The sequence below is a fragment of the Drosophila tropicalis genome, unplaced genomic scaffold (genome assembly GCF_018151085.1).
Source record: "Drosophila tropicalis isolate 14030-0801.00 unplaced genomic scaffold, ASM1815108v1 contig_859, whole genome shotgun sequence".
Taxonomy (NCBI): domain Eukaryota; kingdom Metazoa; phylum Arthropoda; class Insecta; order Diptera; family Drosophilidae; genus Drosophila; species Drosophila tropicalis.
This window is the reverse complement of record NW_027173353.1, coordinates 4,500,303-4,515,821: the sequence shown is the minus strand read 5'-3', so window position 1 is coordinate 4,515,821 and position 15,519 is coordinate 4,500,303. Positions and strand designations below refer to the sequence as shown.

General features: G+C 35.3%; 2 protein-coding genes across 2 annotated transcripts; both read left to right on the top strand.

The window, feature by feature from the left end:
• The first annotated feature begins 4,596 nt into the window (after positions 1 to 4,596).
• On the top strand, positions 4,597 to 5,294 carry Npc2c (Niemann-Pick type C-2c). Its single transcript, XM_068297720.1, is given in 4 exon segments — positions 4,597 to 4,677; positions 4,755 to 4,868; positions 4,938 to 4,987; positions 4,989 to 5,294. Coding segments are annotated over 4 exon segments (483 nt in total). The 5' UTR covers positions 4,597 to 4,601; the 3' UTR covers positions 5,232 to 5,294.
• A 1,255-nt stretch (positions 5,295 to 6,549) lies between these two features.
• LOC137582101 (uncharacterized) lies at positions 6,550 to 7,210 on the top strand. Its single transcript, XM_068296537.1, has 2 exons — positions 6,550 to 6,660; positions 6,728 to 7,210. Exons 1-2 carry the CDS (start codon positions 6,550 to 6,552, stop codon positions 7,208 to 7,210), a joined length of 594 nt encoding a protein of 197 aa, XP_068152638.1.
• Positions 7,211 to 15,519: the final 8,309 nt, after the last annotated feature.

Below are 15,519 nucleotides of genomic sequence, written 5' to 3'. Positions count from 1 at the left end.
GGTTACTAAAATTATTGACTCAGGTAAAATTTGTGGCAAAAATTGTTGGCACAATGAAAAAAAATAAAACCACAAAGACTATGCCAAAAATAAATCTTTGAGCACTCAACTGACAGTCACTAAGCTCAAAATGCGAAAAAAAAAAAGAAAAGTGAAACCCACAGACATTTGTGCGTCGACCAAAGCCATTGTCAATATGTGAAACTGGCTAAAAGTAAGCTTGAAAATATAATTTTTCCTTTCCCCAAAATATTTTAGAAAGGTAAGCCAGAGAGATGTGTTTGACAACTTTATGAAACTGGTTGCACTGACGATTCTTTTCCTTTCAGAGGCAGTGTAACTAAAGGATAACATATAAAACCTTTATTAATTGTTCAAAACGTCTACTGAGACGTATTCCGAAGTCAAACATTATACTAGAATTTTACTATCGAATGATCCTTTACTATGAGAGCTATGTGGTGCATAATTTTTAGGTAAAAGGAAGCGAAATTTGTAAACAAATACATGAAAAAGATATCCTCTTTTACGTTGTTCCAAAGCAACCCTCGTTCACTTTTTGTTGTTGCACAGCCCTTGAGGGTGGCAACTTGGGATGTTGCACAGCATGAGATTTCCATGACATGCTTTTGAACTTGCTTCCTGTCTGCCTCCTGGCCGTGTCCCTGGCCTGGGCCCCAGAGACGAATGTCACATGCTGCAGAGTTGTAATTGTTGTGACATTATTTAATATGTCAAAGCAATGGTAAAAATCCTACACAAAAAAGGAATAAAAGAAAACAGGAAACACGAGAAAAGGAAAACCTCAATGTGCATGTATGTGTGTGTGTGTGTGTGTTTACTTAAGGCTTTTACAAAAAAGGGAACCGCAATATTTGATTAGCATCACCATCGATGAGACCTTTCATTGATTTCCCACATATATGCGATTCTACTTATTTTCAGTGTCATTTAATACAATTATCTGATCCGGAAAATCGAACGAATCGGGCAACACGTAAGAAACAACATACTTTTACTGCAAGACATTTCCGTTTTAGCCCCATCCAAGACATTTCCGTTGGCACTTTGCCTGAGAAATATTTTACATATGTGAAGGCTAATCCCACATATTCCCCAATGCATTATAAGCTTAACTTTGATGTGCCTTTTGAATTCGATAATACGGAAAATGGAAATGGATGTGCATAGTATAAAAATAGAAAATACTTTTTGCTTATGAATATTAAATATGTGAAATGATTCAACTTTCGCCCTCCGAAAAGAGTCTGGTGTAATACTCTCCCATCTCTTGGCGAAAACCTGTCAACAAACTCAATTAATTTGTCAAATCAATGCCAACGTCAAAGGCCAACAATTTGTCACGCCAGTTATTTGTGTTCTCTCCCAACTGGTTGTCCTTTTGTGTGTCCTGGCTTCAATTTCAGTTTGATTTTTGTTTGCTTGTATGTAATCTAATATGACCAGTCATTGTGTCTCAATTAGTTGACATTTTCTTTCTCGTGTTGTTAATTTTTCATTAAATTTTGTTTCTATACTCATTAGATATGCTTTAAGAGGGTATATTAGTGTCTCCATCCTAGAGTAGAATCGTTTTGGAATATATGTAGAAAGTTAAGACAAGATAAAAGACTGAACGAGATGACTTTAGCAGAGTATTCCCAAGCATCTCTCTAGAATCCTAATGACGGACTGGACAATATAAATACAAGGTATTATCTAGCCTAAAACACAACTTTGGCTGATCAAATTTGTCACTTATTTCGGTGTGGGCAACATGTGTTGTCAATTAATATAGGAATTCACAATTTACCCACCCTCTCAACAGGTGTTTGGGTGTGTGTATGTGTGATTATCAAACAAGAACTCCCTTCATAAGGGTGACTTTATTTCAAGGCTTTCGCTTTCGTTTCTCCTCTTCTCTTCCTGGTTAGTTTGAACTATCGAAGTGCATTCAAGTGTTAGTTCTTTAACAATCTATTTGTCGGTCAACTGACCAACTGGCCTTGAGACATTTTTTTGTTGTTCAAATGATTTTCACCTGCAGCCCAGTTGAATACACTTTGATGTGGTATTTGCACAACCAATTTGCATATGCCGTCATGCAAAAATTATTAAATTTTTCCAGCCAACGAACCTAAGACTTTTCCCCTCACTCAACAGTCTGTTAATTAATTTACATCAACCCTCCGATTGAAGGATTCTGGCTGGCAGCAGGCCTTGGCTCTGTAATTAAATGAATGCAAAATTCATGTTAGCCAAAATCACAAAAAACATGCGTTTCAACAAAATTTTCTTCCTTTCGAGTCACCTGACGTGTTGGCATTTTCTAACGCAATTTCTCCAGGACTTTTCAAGTGAATAATAGCTCGCGCCTTATTTGCATAGGCTTAGAACATACATTTGAGGTGTATTTACAATTAAGTAATGTTCCGACGAAAGTTCTTGGAGTGCACAATTATGCAGTATGTGGTCCCCCCTATAATTTTTTGTGCATTTTCAGGTGCATTGCGCTGAACTTATAGGTCAAAGTTTGAAAATTACTTGTACTGTAGATGAAATTTTCATGCTTAGCAATGCGATTTCCAAAGAACTTTTAAATGAGACCTTAGCTGGCAGATTTCTTATTTCTAATTTCCAAGAAAAAAATGTTTAGCAATTGTTGTAAAATATGTTTTGGATTTCCTATTGAACTTTTCTAAACTGAGCAACCTGGAAGAATGAAATACTCAATGCAAATTGAACAAAAGGTCATCTATTTTGACAAGAAGTTCCAAATCAACTATTAATTTGTTTTAAATTGACAAGATAGAACAAAATACTATCAAATAATAAGAGACAAATGTATTCTTATCCTATAATAGACTAAACCGATCTAGGATAATATTTCCTTAAACTAATTATATTGGCTTCAAGAGTATAAGAAACCCTTAAGAGATGTGAAATGAACATTTTGTTCATACCATCTACCAGAATATCAGTTAACTCAAATGTAGCCCAGTTTGAAATAGGAAGTGTATTGCATTGTTTTATTGTTGAACAGCCCAAAAGTATTCCATTATTTAATTAGACTTCCAGCAACAAATTGGGTGAGTATAAAACAGGAAATGAGGAAAAAGAAATGTTTTTTTACAAAAATAATAAAGTGAGATAAGAAAAAGAAAAAAATATATATTAAAGGTTGATGACTATTTGGTTTTTTTTTTTTATTTTTGATAAAAATATGGTTAATAATTCTTATTTAATACAAATTTAATGGTAAACGTAAAAAAGTGTCCCATTAAATTTTTATAGAAATTTTTTAGTTAATTATACAAAATGCTATGTAAATTTAATTCAAGCACTTGAGTGCTTAAAAGTATTTCTTCCTTACATTATTTAATCATTATTAAAAAATCAATTTTCCTACACACACACACACACACACATGCATACACACAAATTAACTTACTTTGGCAAGCTGTGTAAAATCGCTTAGCTAATTTGCATATAAAACAGTTGAATTTATGAAAATATTGATGAAATTTTTGGGTAACAGAACAACAAGGTCGCAAGTGCCTGTCACCCCATTGACTCGGCAGACTCTTCTCTTCCAGAGTCAAGTGGGTGTAAGAAATTGTATAAAACTTGCTTCAAATTGCCTATGCATATAAATTGATGTTAATGCGACTGGTAGCCAACAGTCGATCGCCTGCTGCCCGTGGGGTGCAGCCCTAAAATATGCAATACAAATTCTGTACTTGAAGCAAAAAATGTTGCTACCCATAAATCATGGTTAATCGCTTGTTAATTTTATTTTCATTTAGCCTCGTCGCCGTTTGGGTTCGTTTGCACCAAACAGAACCCAGAAATCTATACCAACAGGTGTTTGGCTATAAACACAAGTACGTACTCATTTAAAAATAAAACGGAGAGTGCGTAATTTGCGTCTAGTTTCTAACAAAAGTTCACTTGCACTGGGATATCTTTTATACAGGTTAGCATGACGTTTAGTTGAATGTACTAACGGGCTAAGATAGAAAAAATCAACGCCCATTTAAATATGGAATAAAGTTTTGTTATCAAAAACGTGATGAAATTTAACATTAAATTGAGTTAGTTTATTGGTCGTTATAGATTGTTTACTATAAACTTATAACGTTACCAAGGATCTCCAGAGTCTATGTTTAACTAACTATGTAACTAATGAGAGCTAATTATTCTGTAATAGTTTATTTAAGTTTCAATGAGACTATCTTTTGACAAATCTTTACTAAATCATCAACTAGCTTAAACTATGCGACTAAAATTATGTGAACTTAAAAGGAAGAATCTGAATCTGATTGTTTTTTGCTCAGTTTTTGGAAATCTGTATGTACTTACCTTATCAGCAAATCAATTACTTAGCCAAAATCATATAATTTCGAATTAACTTGGCGAGTGCAGAATAATTTCTTAGTACATTGTTTGCGACAGTTAATCAAAGTGATTAGATTAACCCGCTGTTGCGAGTGCACTCGTACGTAGTTCAAATAGATTTTTTTAGTATAAATATCATCTGATTGCCAGTCAAGAGTCACACAATTCATTAAGCTTAAACAGTGAACAGAACTATAGCAAAAATGTCGAGTTTCTATATTCTTTTGATCTTTGGTTTAATGTGGACTTTTGCCCAGGCCAATACACCCATCAGACAATGTGAGTAACTCTTGAATAGAGAGATAAATCGAGAGACTTGTATATTAATACAATATTTGTTGTTTCTGGGCCAATAGGTGCGGACGAGAATGTGGCCATGCCATTAATGGTACAAATTAACGAATGTGATTCATCTCCCTGTGATTTATTGAAAGATTCTGAGGCCAACATAGCCATACAATTTGTAGCCAGTAAGTAGAAAACACTCTACAAATCTAAATGACTAAGTAACTACAATATTGGAACTTACCTCTTTGCAGACCGCAATAGTATGCGACAATTGAGTGCTCAAGTTCATCTTACCTCGCTGGGGGGTCACCATACCCTATGATTTGGAAGCCTCACGTGGAAATGTTTGCTCGAATCTGCTGCATGGTGCCTATTGTCCTTTAGATGCTGGTGAGGATGTTACCTATCAATTGTTATTGCCCATTGCCACAAGCCAACCGGAAGTGCCCACACGTTTGGAAGTTAAACTTATCGATGATCAGGAGGGAAAAGTAATCGCCTGTTTCTTGGCCGATACACGCATTAAGAAGCCAAATTCAAGTTGAAATCATACTGGATCTAGACCCTATATGGGATATAAGCTTTAACAAACATTGTATCAATGTGTTACGGGCATTTGTTTATGCCAATTGACGATGGCAGCGTTAGTCCGACTTATGTGAATATTATTTAGCATTTAGAAACACTATTAGCAGTTATGAATAAATAATTACGGTAAACATAATGTATATGTGAATTAATTATGGTGCACGACCAAACCTCATATTAAGACTAAGACGGCTTAGGGCGCCCAGAATCGGCTTAATTAAATGACGCAGCAAATTACGCAACATTCAGTTTAATAAAAGTGATTAAAAGGATGAGAAGTGGCGCCAACACAAGGGAAAGGTAATTGGAGGCGAATTGTTTTTGTTGTTGTTGTTGTTGCACACTGCGTGTGGTTTTTCATAAATTTTAAACTTTTCCATCTATGTATTCCCATTTACACGCACATTGCAACCGCATTATATGTATATTGGTACTATATAGCCCTATGGCTTCCTTCCTGTCAACGCCAACGCTAATTGGCTTTTCAACACTTTGGAGCTTCCGTCTGCCTGATTGTGTGTATATATACATACATATATAGATGTACATACACACATACGTTCGATGTTGCCGTCTAATGAATATAAGCCCTGATGGTTGCACATATCCGTCGGTTAGCTAATTGAGTCGTTTGACTAGGTGGTGACATATAACTAAGGGTTACAAATTGGATCCAAACTACCTTTAAAAGCAATGCAAATTCAAACTAATGGACTCCACCCATACAAAAAATAACATGTATAGGTGGGTTTATTCTTTCTCGAGTATAAAGAATCAATTAAAATCTTTGCCACTAACTTTTTAATAAACCTTGTGACTAAGCTCATCCCTTATGTTTTTTGGCACTTTTTGAATGACTTTTTAAATATTATTCTTTTCATTTTTCTGGCGATTTTCCATAAAGATTTCTATTCTGCCAAGTGATAAATATAGTCAAGACTTAAAAGAAAAATATTTTTTAACTTACATTAAAAGTTGTTTAACCTGTCTTTTCTTAAACTGGAATTCCCGAAGAACGATTCAAACGGCTTCCGGCATTCTGTATAAGCTTTTAAGGATTTCATCATAATACTGTCCTCTACGAATGTCAAAACTGTTATAGCGTATTTGCAAATATTCTACAATCAGATTTGTTATGAGGTTAATAATATGGGAATATAATCGTAGGTTAATTTGTTTAAACGATACTTTATTAGAATTATTGCTACCCATTTAATAAAATCATGATGCAAATATCCATGACTAAACTGATTTTCATTTCAAATTCACAACACAATGAATCTTCTACTGTGCGGTTTGTTTGTTTTCCTACTCGAAAACTGTCTATTCCATGATGCTCGAACGGAGGTGGATGTGTTTTTTGACGATGAAGACAAACCCACTAAGGTGGGTGAATAGATAGCTACGTGTTTAATAAACATTTGATAAAATTTTGAATTACTTAACTCCGCAGAGAGCTGACATCAGAATTCATCACATCAATGCCTTTGGCGAGGGACGTTTCATGAAAGTGAAAACCCATATTGATGAGGATCGAACTCACTTCGATATGTATGCCGAACTGTTTAAGCAATTGGGTAGCAACTATCTGATCATGAATATTAGGATGCGTGCCAAGCCGGAGGGCAAAGATTCTTTTGTTAAGTTATTTGAATGGAAAGGATTGGACTTTTGCGGTTTCCTAACCGAATACAACACGAATCCGATGATGCAAAATTTCTTAAAGAAATCTATGCAATTAAGTGATGTCATCGCTTGTCCTGTCCGAGTGGGCAATTATTCTGTTACGAATGTTAGTGTCGTGGACAATGTACATGCCGAAAACTTTCAGAATGGCACCTATAAATTATTTTTCGAAATTATCGAAGAAACTGGAGAGACACCCAAATTGTTTGCCTTCCAGGTGACAACAATAATACGCATATTCGATATATAAATAGTGATATATACATACATCAAAATAAATGTTTTAATGCAGCAGTATCTGAAATTTGTGCTGTTTTGGGTTGACCTTTTCCACTTAACTTACCAAAGATCATATAAAATATTAAGAAAAACTTTGTCGTTATAAATCCAAAGGAACATATGTATATACCATTAAGACTCCAAAGATATGATTTCTGGGATGCTTTTGAAACATTGATTAGAAAGCTTCGTTTATGTTTTCTTATCTAGCTATAACAATAATTATGTATAAAGTGAAACCTTGATATAACAAATTTGAAGGGAACCAGAAAATGTTCACTGTTTTCAAAATTTTCCTTATTTCTTTATAAATTTCATGATGTTTCATAAAGAGGTCACAAAATGCCAAATGTCCTTAATATCTGAGCTCCCAACAAGACGAATTAAATTCTAGTTAACAATAGTAAACAAAAAAGTTTTTTTCTAGATGGTTTTTAGAATTTCATTGTAAGATCTTTGTTCGAGATAGCTATATAATAGTAGATCTGTTTGAAAAAACGATAGAATTAATGCTACCTATTTAATGTAATTATGATGCAAATATCCATGACTAAACCGTGCGGTTTGTTAATGAAATCATAATGCAAATATCCATGACTAATTTCATTTTCAATTCACATCACAATGAATCTTCTTCTGTGCGGTTTGTTTGTTTTCCTACTCGAAATCTGTCTATTCTATGATGCTCGAACGGAGGTGGATGTGTTTTTTGACGATGAAGACAAACCTACTAAGGTCGGTGAATAGAGAGCTACGTGTTTAATAAACATATGATCAAATATTAAATTAATTACATACTTAACTCCGCAGAGAGCTGACATCAGAATTCATCACATCAATACCTATGGCGAGTCGCATTTTATGAGAGTGAAGACTCACGTTTACGAGGATCGAACTCATTTCGATATGCATGTCGAACTGTTTAAGCAATTGGGTAGCAACTATCTGATCATGAATATTAGGATGCGTGCCAAACCCGAAGGTGGAGATGTTTTTGTGAAAGTTTTCGATTGGAGAGGATTGGATTTGTGTGCCTTTTTTAACAGAATACAAATCGAATCCTATTATGCAGCATTATTTTAAAAAATCTCTGGAATTAAGTCAAATTGTTGAATGTCCTGTTCGTGTGGGTAATTATTCTGTAAAGAATGTCAGCGTGGTAGATAATTTACATGCGGACATCTTTCAAAATGGCACCTATAAATTGTTTTTTGAAATTATTGAAGAAAACGGAGAATCACCCAAATTGCTTGCCTTTCAGGTGACAACAATAATACGAGTGGTTGATATATAAAATGGGATGTACTCGAGTAAATGCTTTAAATAAATGATCTAAATCGCTAGTTTAAACGGAAAATCATTCGTAATTGGCCTTAGGCCTTTCATTGAGATACCTTCACGAGTTTAGTGAGCTATATTAAAGCCTGTGGGGATTTGCTTAAATCTGTTTTAATTGCTGTAGTTAACCGTGCGAAACAGTTTAAATTGACAGCATATTATGAGCTTTTCCAGCTTTTACCAGCTACGAGCTGTTACTGTTCGAAATTCATTACGTGATGAAACTCATACTGTGCGGGTTGTTTGTTTTTATCCTCGTTAGATGTCGATTTCAAGAGGCCCAAATGAAAGAGGATATATTCTTTGAAGAGTCGTATGAACCACGCAAGGTTTGGTTAAATAATATGGAGCGTCCAGTTATATAAGCGTCCAGTTATATTCATATGAAAGTTAGAGTCCATGTACATGAGGATCGGACAGCATTTGATATATATAGCGAACTCTTCAAGTCGGTGGGTAACAACTATCTGATCATGAATATGAAGCTACGGGTCAAACTGGATGGCAGTGATAAACTTATTTGTATCAATGAAAAGGCATGGATTTCTGTGGTGTCTTGAGTGAATTGAAATGAAATCCCAGCTCTTTAAGAAATCTTTGCATTTGAATGAATTGATTGTTTGTCCAATACATGCCAGTAATTATTAAGCTACCAATTTCAATGTAGAGAATAATATACATGCGAAAAACTTTCAAAATGTTTTTCGAAATAATCGAAGAATGTGGAGAGATACCAAAAATTATTTGCATTTCAGGTGACTATAATGGTACGCATTATGGATACCCATATAAATGGGGCGTAACGAAAACAATAAATGACTTAATTTAATTGTCTGAAACGCTTTTTGATTCTGGCCATCGCGATTCCCGCATTTTATTTTCATTACGACATGAAAATTATTCAGACCGAGTTGTTGATTTTGGGTCTCTTTGGATGCATTTGTTTGCTTTATGGCAATTTTATGGATTCGGAAGAGGAAAACCAGGTAACTACCTTCCCTTTGAAAGGAGAGATTCCATTTTGTATTAATTACTTTGAATTGGCTTTCCTTTTTAGCCAACTGTTGCTATTACAATTGATCACATCAATATCTTTGGCGAACCGCAATATATGCGAGTATCGACCCACATACATGATGATCGCACCCATTTCGATATCAATGTAAAACTGATCCGCGAATTGGGCAGTAACTTTCTATTCCTGAATGTCCGTTTGCGTGTTAAGGCCCAAGGAGCAGATCATTATGTACGCCTGATAGAATGGAAACGTTTGGATTTTTGTGGTTTTCTCACAGAGTATAACACCAATGAAGTGATGCGGTTCATGCTTCGAGAATCGGTGCAGTGGAAAGACGTTATCGGATGTCCTGTTCGGATTGGAAACTATACGATTCGCAGCATAAATGTCGCTGACAGTATGTTTCCAGCAAACTTGCAAAGTGGCATATATAAGTTTTTTGTTGAAGTTGTTGAGGGGAATGGTGAGATAGCCAAAGTATTTGCCATGCAGGTGACCACAATGGTGAATGTGACCCAAGAATAAATCGAACGAACCCAAAAAGCAATCGATGTGAACAGGGCACACACACATATGTACGTATGTGTATGCGTGTATGGCTGTCTGTACGTAGGTATACCATATCGAACAATGGCAATGTAATTACAGGACAAGGACACTATTTACACGCACTCACCCTTATGAGTGGATGGACGAGGATTGTAAGCGGATTTTATACTCTCGTTTTTCCGCCTTCAATTTTCCCATTTTTCTCTCTGCTTGCCATTGTGCGTCATCATCATTCACTTGGAGTTCCTTCTTCTCCCTTGACATATTGAAAATCGTTTAAAGCGTCCAAGTGCAGCGTCCGATTATGGTGATTATCTGTGGGAGATTGCGTGTGTGTGTCTGTGTGTTGTCCTTGGATTTCCCGCGGGATATTTGCGGTTTTCCCTTAGTATAACTTTGAAGCCATATGTGAGCTTTGTTCGTGATCTCTTTTGCTATAATTAATAGAAAAACAATATGTTCAATGGGTAATCAATGAAACGAAGCCAATTCCGAATATAACAAAACACGCAGAAAGATAACCAAACAAAGTTATGTAGTTAGCCAAATAAGCCACTAAAACCCCTTTTGAATACTTCTTAAAAAAACTTTTACCTTTTTATTTATTGTAATTTGATATTTTAATGGATGTTGAGTCATTTCTTTCTCCGGTGTAGTGACCTCCATTAATTAAAAGCCCTATAATGCGGTTTCATCTACGAAAGGGTTTGGCCACACAGTCAGCCGCACCCTTCATAGCTTTTTACGCACAATAAAATCCATTTTCCTGGTCCCATTCATCGCTTCTTTTTTTTTGCCAATTCAATTTGCTGAAAAATAATGCCAGCGTTTATTAAGAAATCAAAATGAAAAGTACCCATTGCCAATCATGGGGGGTACATTGAAGAGATTCCAACAATTTTCAAGTGTGGAAAACTCTCACTCTTGGTTGCACTTATGTGTGACCTTTGCAAATTCAATTTGTCGCCTTTTTATCTAAAAACATTTTCTATTAGCCTGGATATAAAGGGGACTGCAAGTGATGTTCTGCTGCCAATAAAGTTGAAAAGGTCAATAACTTGTAGTTAGACTTGGGATATATAATTCAAAGGTAGAAAACCATTATGTACAGCATCCCCATGGATTTATCTTGAATGTTTATTCACATCTATTGGTAGCTCTTCAATTTGCCACTGAATTTTCCTACCATGCGGATGTGCGGGCACATGTTATCACATACAATTTTGGGAAATTGAATCAATCAAAATCGATTTTACTCGCAACAAAGTTGGCAGTAAATCTAATTTTAAGTAGACTTGAAATGACGTTTTTTGTTTTTTCTCTTCTTTTCTTTGTTTTAAATGGAAATTGTTTCTCTCAGGCCGAGGTTTTTCTTTCATCGCTGTCGCCCTCACTGAATTTGGATGGACTTTCTTTGGGCAATTAAAAAGGCGTTGAGTTGAGCAATTAAATACACGAACTAGCGGAAAATAATTTACTTAAATAACGCAATGTTGCGTAATTCAGTTTCACAGTTTTGTAATTAAAAGCATTTGCATAAGAATTGCATATGAGGAACCAAAAAAGAAACGCCGCAGGCATACTTTCATGCCACTCTAATTAAAACAAGACCCCTTGAGGCCAGGATACTTTGTGGTCGAGTCCCGGCCATTAAAGGTCATCAACGGAGTCGTACTTAAGTGCAGTTTGAGTGGCCGGTTTGACAATAGCGTTTTGTCATATGCGTGACATACAGGAAGCTTTCAATGTCCTTTAAACTCTGAGCCAAATTGGAGGTGGGTGAATGGAAATAAAGCTGTAAAATTGTAGCAATATGTGTGTTCCTTTCAACTTTTCTCGATTTATAGTTTAAAAATGTTAATGAAAATAATTCAAATATCTATAATGTAGATAGACAATCACTCACTTTATTGATCATTCGTTTGCATTATGTTGGGTTCTATATCTCGCATTGATATCGTAACCAGTAGAATGTTTCCTATTAGCAATTGAAATTATGTCCACTTAAGTAGTATATAGAGGCAATAGAGAGAGAGCATAGAGCACGATCAGTGTAGATTCTCAATAGGATCCCCTTTTTTGTTTATTATATCCTATTTATATCCTATTCTAAAAAGTTAAATAATGGCCAATGAACAGTCTGCAAACATTAGCCAAACTAATGCGACCCACATTTTTCGTGTTTTATATATAGAGGGTTTTCATAATTATTGGAATAAAAAACTACCCATTTTCATTAATATCTATATATGTATATCTATTTCTTCTTATTGTTGTTATTTGTTTTCCATTATTTTGTTTAGTTGTTGAAAGTTTTCGAAACATTTATTACATTTTTATGACATTTTCATGTGTCAATTAATGTAGTAAACCAAGCGTAGTCGTTTTAATATAGATTTTTTGCTTTGTGGCTATCATTAATTCGTTTTCCATTGACAACTTGACGGCCATGAAGTCACTTCAATCCGTTGCGAGTGTTGCTCTTTTAGTAATTCTTGTAAGTTTGGCCATTAAATCAGCTCGAGCTCGTGTAAAATTTACAAATATCAAATGTGAGAGCTTTGACAAGACATTTTGTGAATTTTCACAATGTGAGTTAAAGGTGCTAGGTCGTGGCATTATCGGTTGTAATGTCTATATAAAGATGCATCAGTTGCCTTTGCAAAAGATCGCTGTAAGTTGCTTTTAACTCTTTTACAGAAAAAGTCTTCTTTAAATTTCTTTATTTTTCAGTTTGCTGCAAGTTTGAATAAAAAATTCAATGGTTATCGTCCATTTTTGTACAATTTAACATTTAATTTCTGTGAATTTATGATACATCCGAGACGTTATCCCTGGATTCAATTGACCTTTAATGCCATTCGTAATTTCAGCAATTTTAATCATAAATGTCCCATGAATGTGAGTGTAAAAGCTAAAAGAGAGTTTTGTTTATTAAAGTTAGTTAATCTTGCAGCACGACATAAGTGTAACGGAAATGGTCCTGAAGGATGAAATGTTTGCCCAAATACCATTACCGAGCGGCAACTACATGATAGACCTACTCGGCATGTCCAGAAAGAAGCAGCTTGGACAAGTTCACGTGTTTTTCGACGTGGATGGATTATAAAATGATATATTTTGTATTCGATTTTCAATGAAGCAAATATTATTTGATAGCATCTCGCAAATTTGTTGTTAACAGTGAAATCAATGATTTCTGAGACCATTGTAAATCCTTTGCGCAGAAAATAAATCACATGAGCCTAATTAAGAGCCCATTACCCACCCCTGGGCCAGATAATGTAAACAGATATTTATCAGAAACCGCAAGTGAACCTCAGTGAAATCAAGCCACCCTAAGGGTGGCATACAACATGTTGCGGTTGCACAACAGGGGAGCAAGAAGGAAGGGTAAGTATCGCAACGTGTGTAATTTGACACTTGAGCATGATGTTTTAGAGCAACGGCGGCAATCTGCATACAATTAGCCACTACGAACAACAAACCGACAATGGAAACTCTGTTTTTCCCCAACCGTCTCGTTAACACGAAATTTCCTTGGATAATTATTAAGAACATCAAGTGTCAGAAACAGGTAACTTGGCATCTTTGCAATATGCTAATGAGGCCTTCCTACACAGACCGAAACCATTGGGTCCCAAGGACCTTAGCAAAGCCGCAAAACGATGCAAAGTGTTGACTTGTTGACCTTCCTTTACAATCGCATTGAAAGAAAAAAATGAAAAAAACGAAGCTGAAAAGCTAAAAACTTAATGGGTATGTTTTTTTTCCATGGAAGCATTTTCTTTTTCGTTCTTTTTTTCTTCGGTTTTTTTTTTTTATTACGAAAAGTGAAATTTAATTTGATTTGTGCTCCGCACAAAAAGTTCATAATTACATTCCTGTTAATTAAGCTCACTTGTTGTATCCTGTTGCCGGTTTTTGTTGCCAGAGTCGCGACTCACAATTTTAATCAAGTTTTTATTGGTCCATGCTGTCTAATTAATTGCATTCAGTGGCTGCAAACCATTTAAAGGCAAAACTTTTCACATGGAATACAGTTGAGTCCCAGCCTAGTTATAAACTGGAAAAATTTATTTGCTCGTAGTTTTTTATATCGATTTAAATACTCATAATCTGCCACTCCCTTAGGCTAACTACGCCTATATTTTACTAGCTATTATAGTATTAAGGAAAATCAGTTTTATGTAAGTTCTGCGGGCGTAAGGGGGCGTTGCCAATATTGAAACTAACTCTATATACTTAAATACCACACAAGTCTACATACCAAATTAAGTGGCTCTCGCTCTAATAGTATTCGTGATCTAGGTGTTCATACAGACGGACGGAAGGACACACGAACATGGTTAGATCGACTTTTCTGTTGATCCTGATTAAAAATATATATAGTTTATGGTTTATATATATATATGATCATGGATATACATACATATATACTTTATGGGGTCCTTTTGTCTGATTGGCGCCTTTAATATAAAATTTGCCCTAATTAAATTAACTATAACGTGCTAAATAACGGACAAGAAAACGTAAAAAAATATATAAAAACAAAATTAAGAATATCGAATTTTAAAACCAATCAATGAAATAAATGAAATCTTAAGGTTTTGTTTAACACATTTTAATTTACCTTGAATTTAAAGGCGCATTCTAATACTATTTCGATTATTTTTTAGTTTTTTTTAGTACTCGTTTCTTGACCCATGTCGACTTGAAATTTACTTACAATTTGCTTTAAAGAATGTGTAATTAAATATCAATATTTGTATACCAAAATGCTTTCTTAGATTTAAATTTTAAATTATTAAAACACCCATTCTGCTGTGTTGCCTAAATAACTAAAACTGGCGCCATTTTGAAAACCCATAACCTCATGGGGAAACGACATTAAAATTTCAAAACCACAAAAAAGAATCCTTTGGATCTTAAAATGTCTGAACAAGTCGGACGCTGGTTGCTGCTGATGATGCTGCTCGTAAAAAGAAACATTTCCACCCAACTCAACTCGCAGAACTCGGTTGGGACGGGCATACGAAACAAAAAGAACAAAAGGCAATTTTCCCTGCTTTACTGCTGGCCCTCAGTTGGCCTCCTCCCTAAGCTTTCTACACCTCCTCCGCCCATTCCTCTTTTCCACCTTGTTGTTGGCTCGGTACACGGCGATGGTGAAAAATAACTCCAATGCATTGAAATTCTTCATTTGCAATTCAATGACATTCCATTCTCATTTGGTTACTATAAGGCTAAGTGGACTGAGTTGGGAGTGGGCGTGGCATTGTCCACTGCCAATGAGCGTCGCCAAAGCAACAGATGCCAGAAGCTGCTATTGCTGAGCGCTCTGATGTCCCTTAAATGCCAAGACCCTAAGGTCT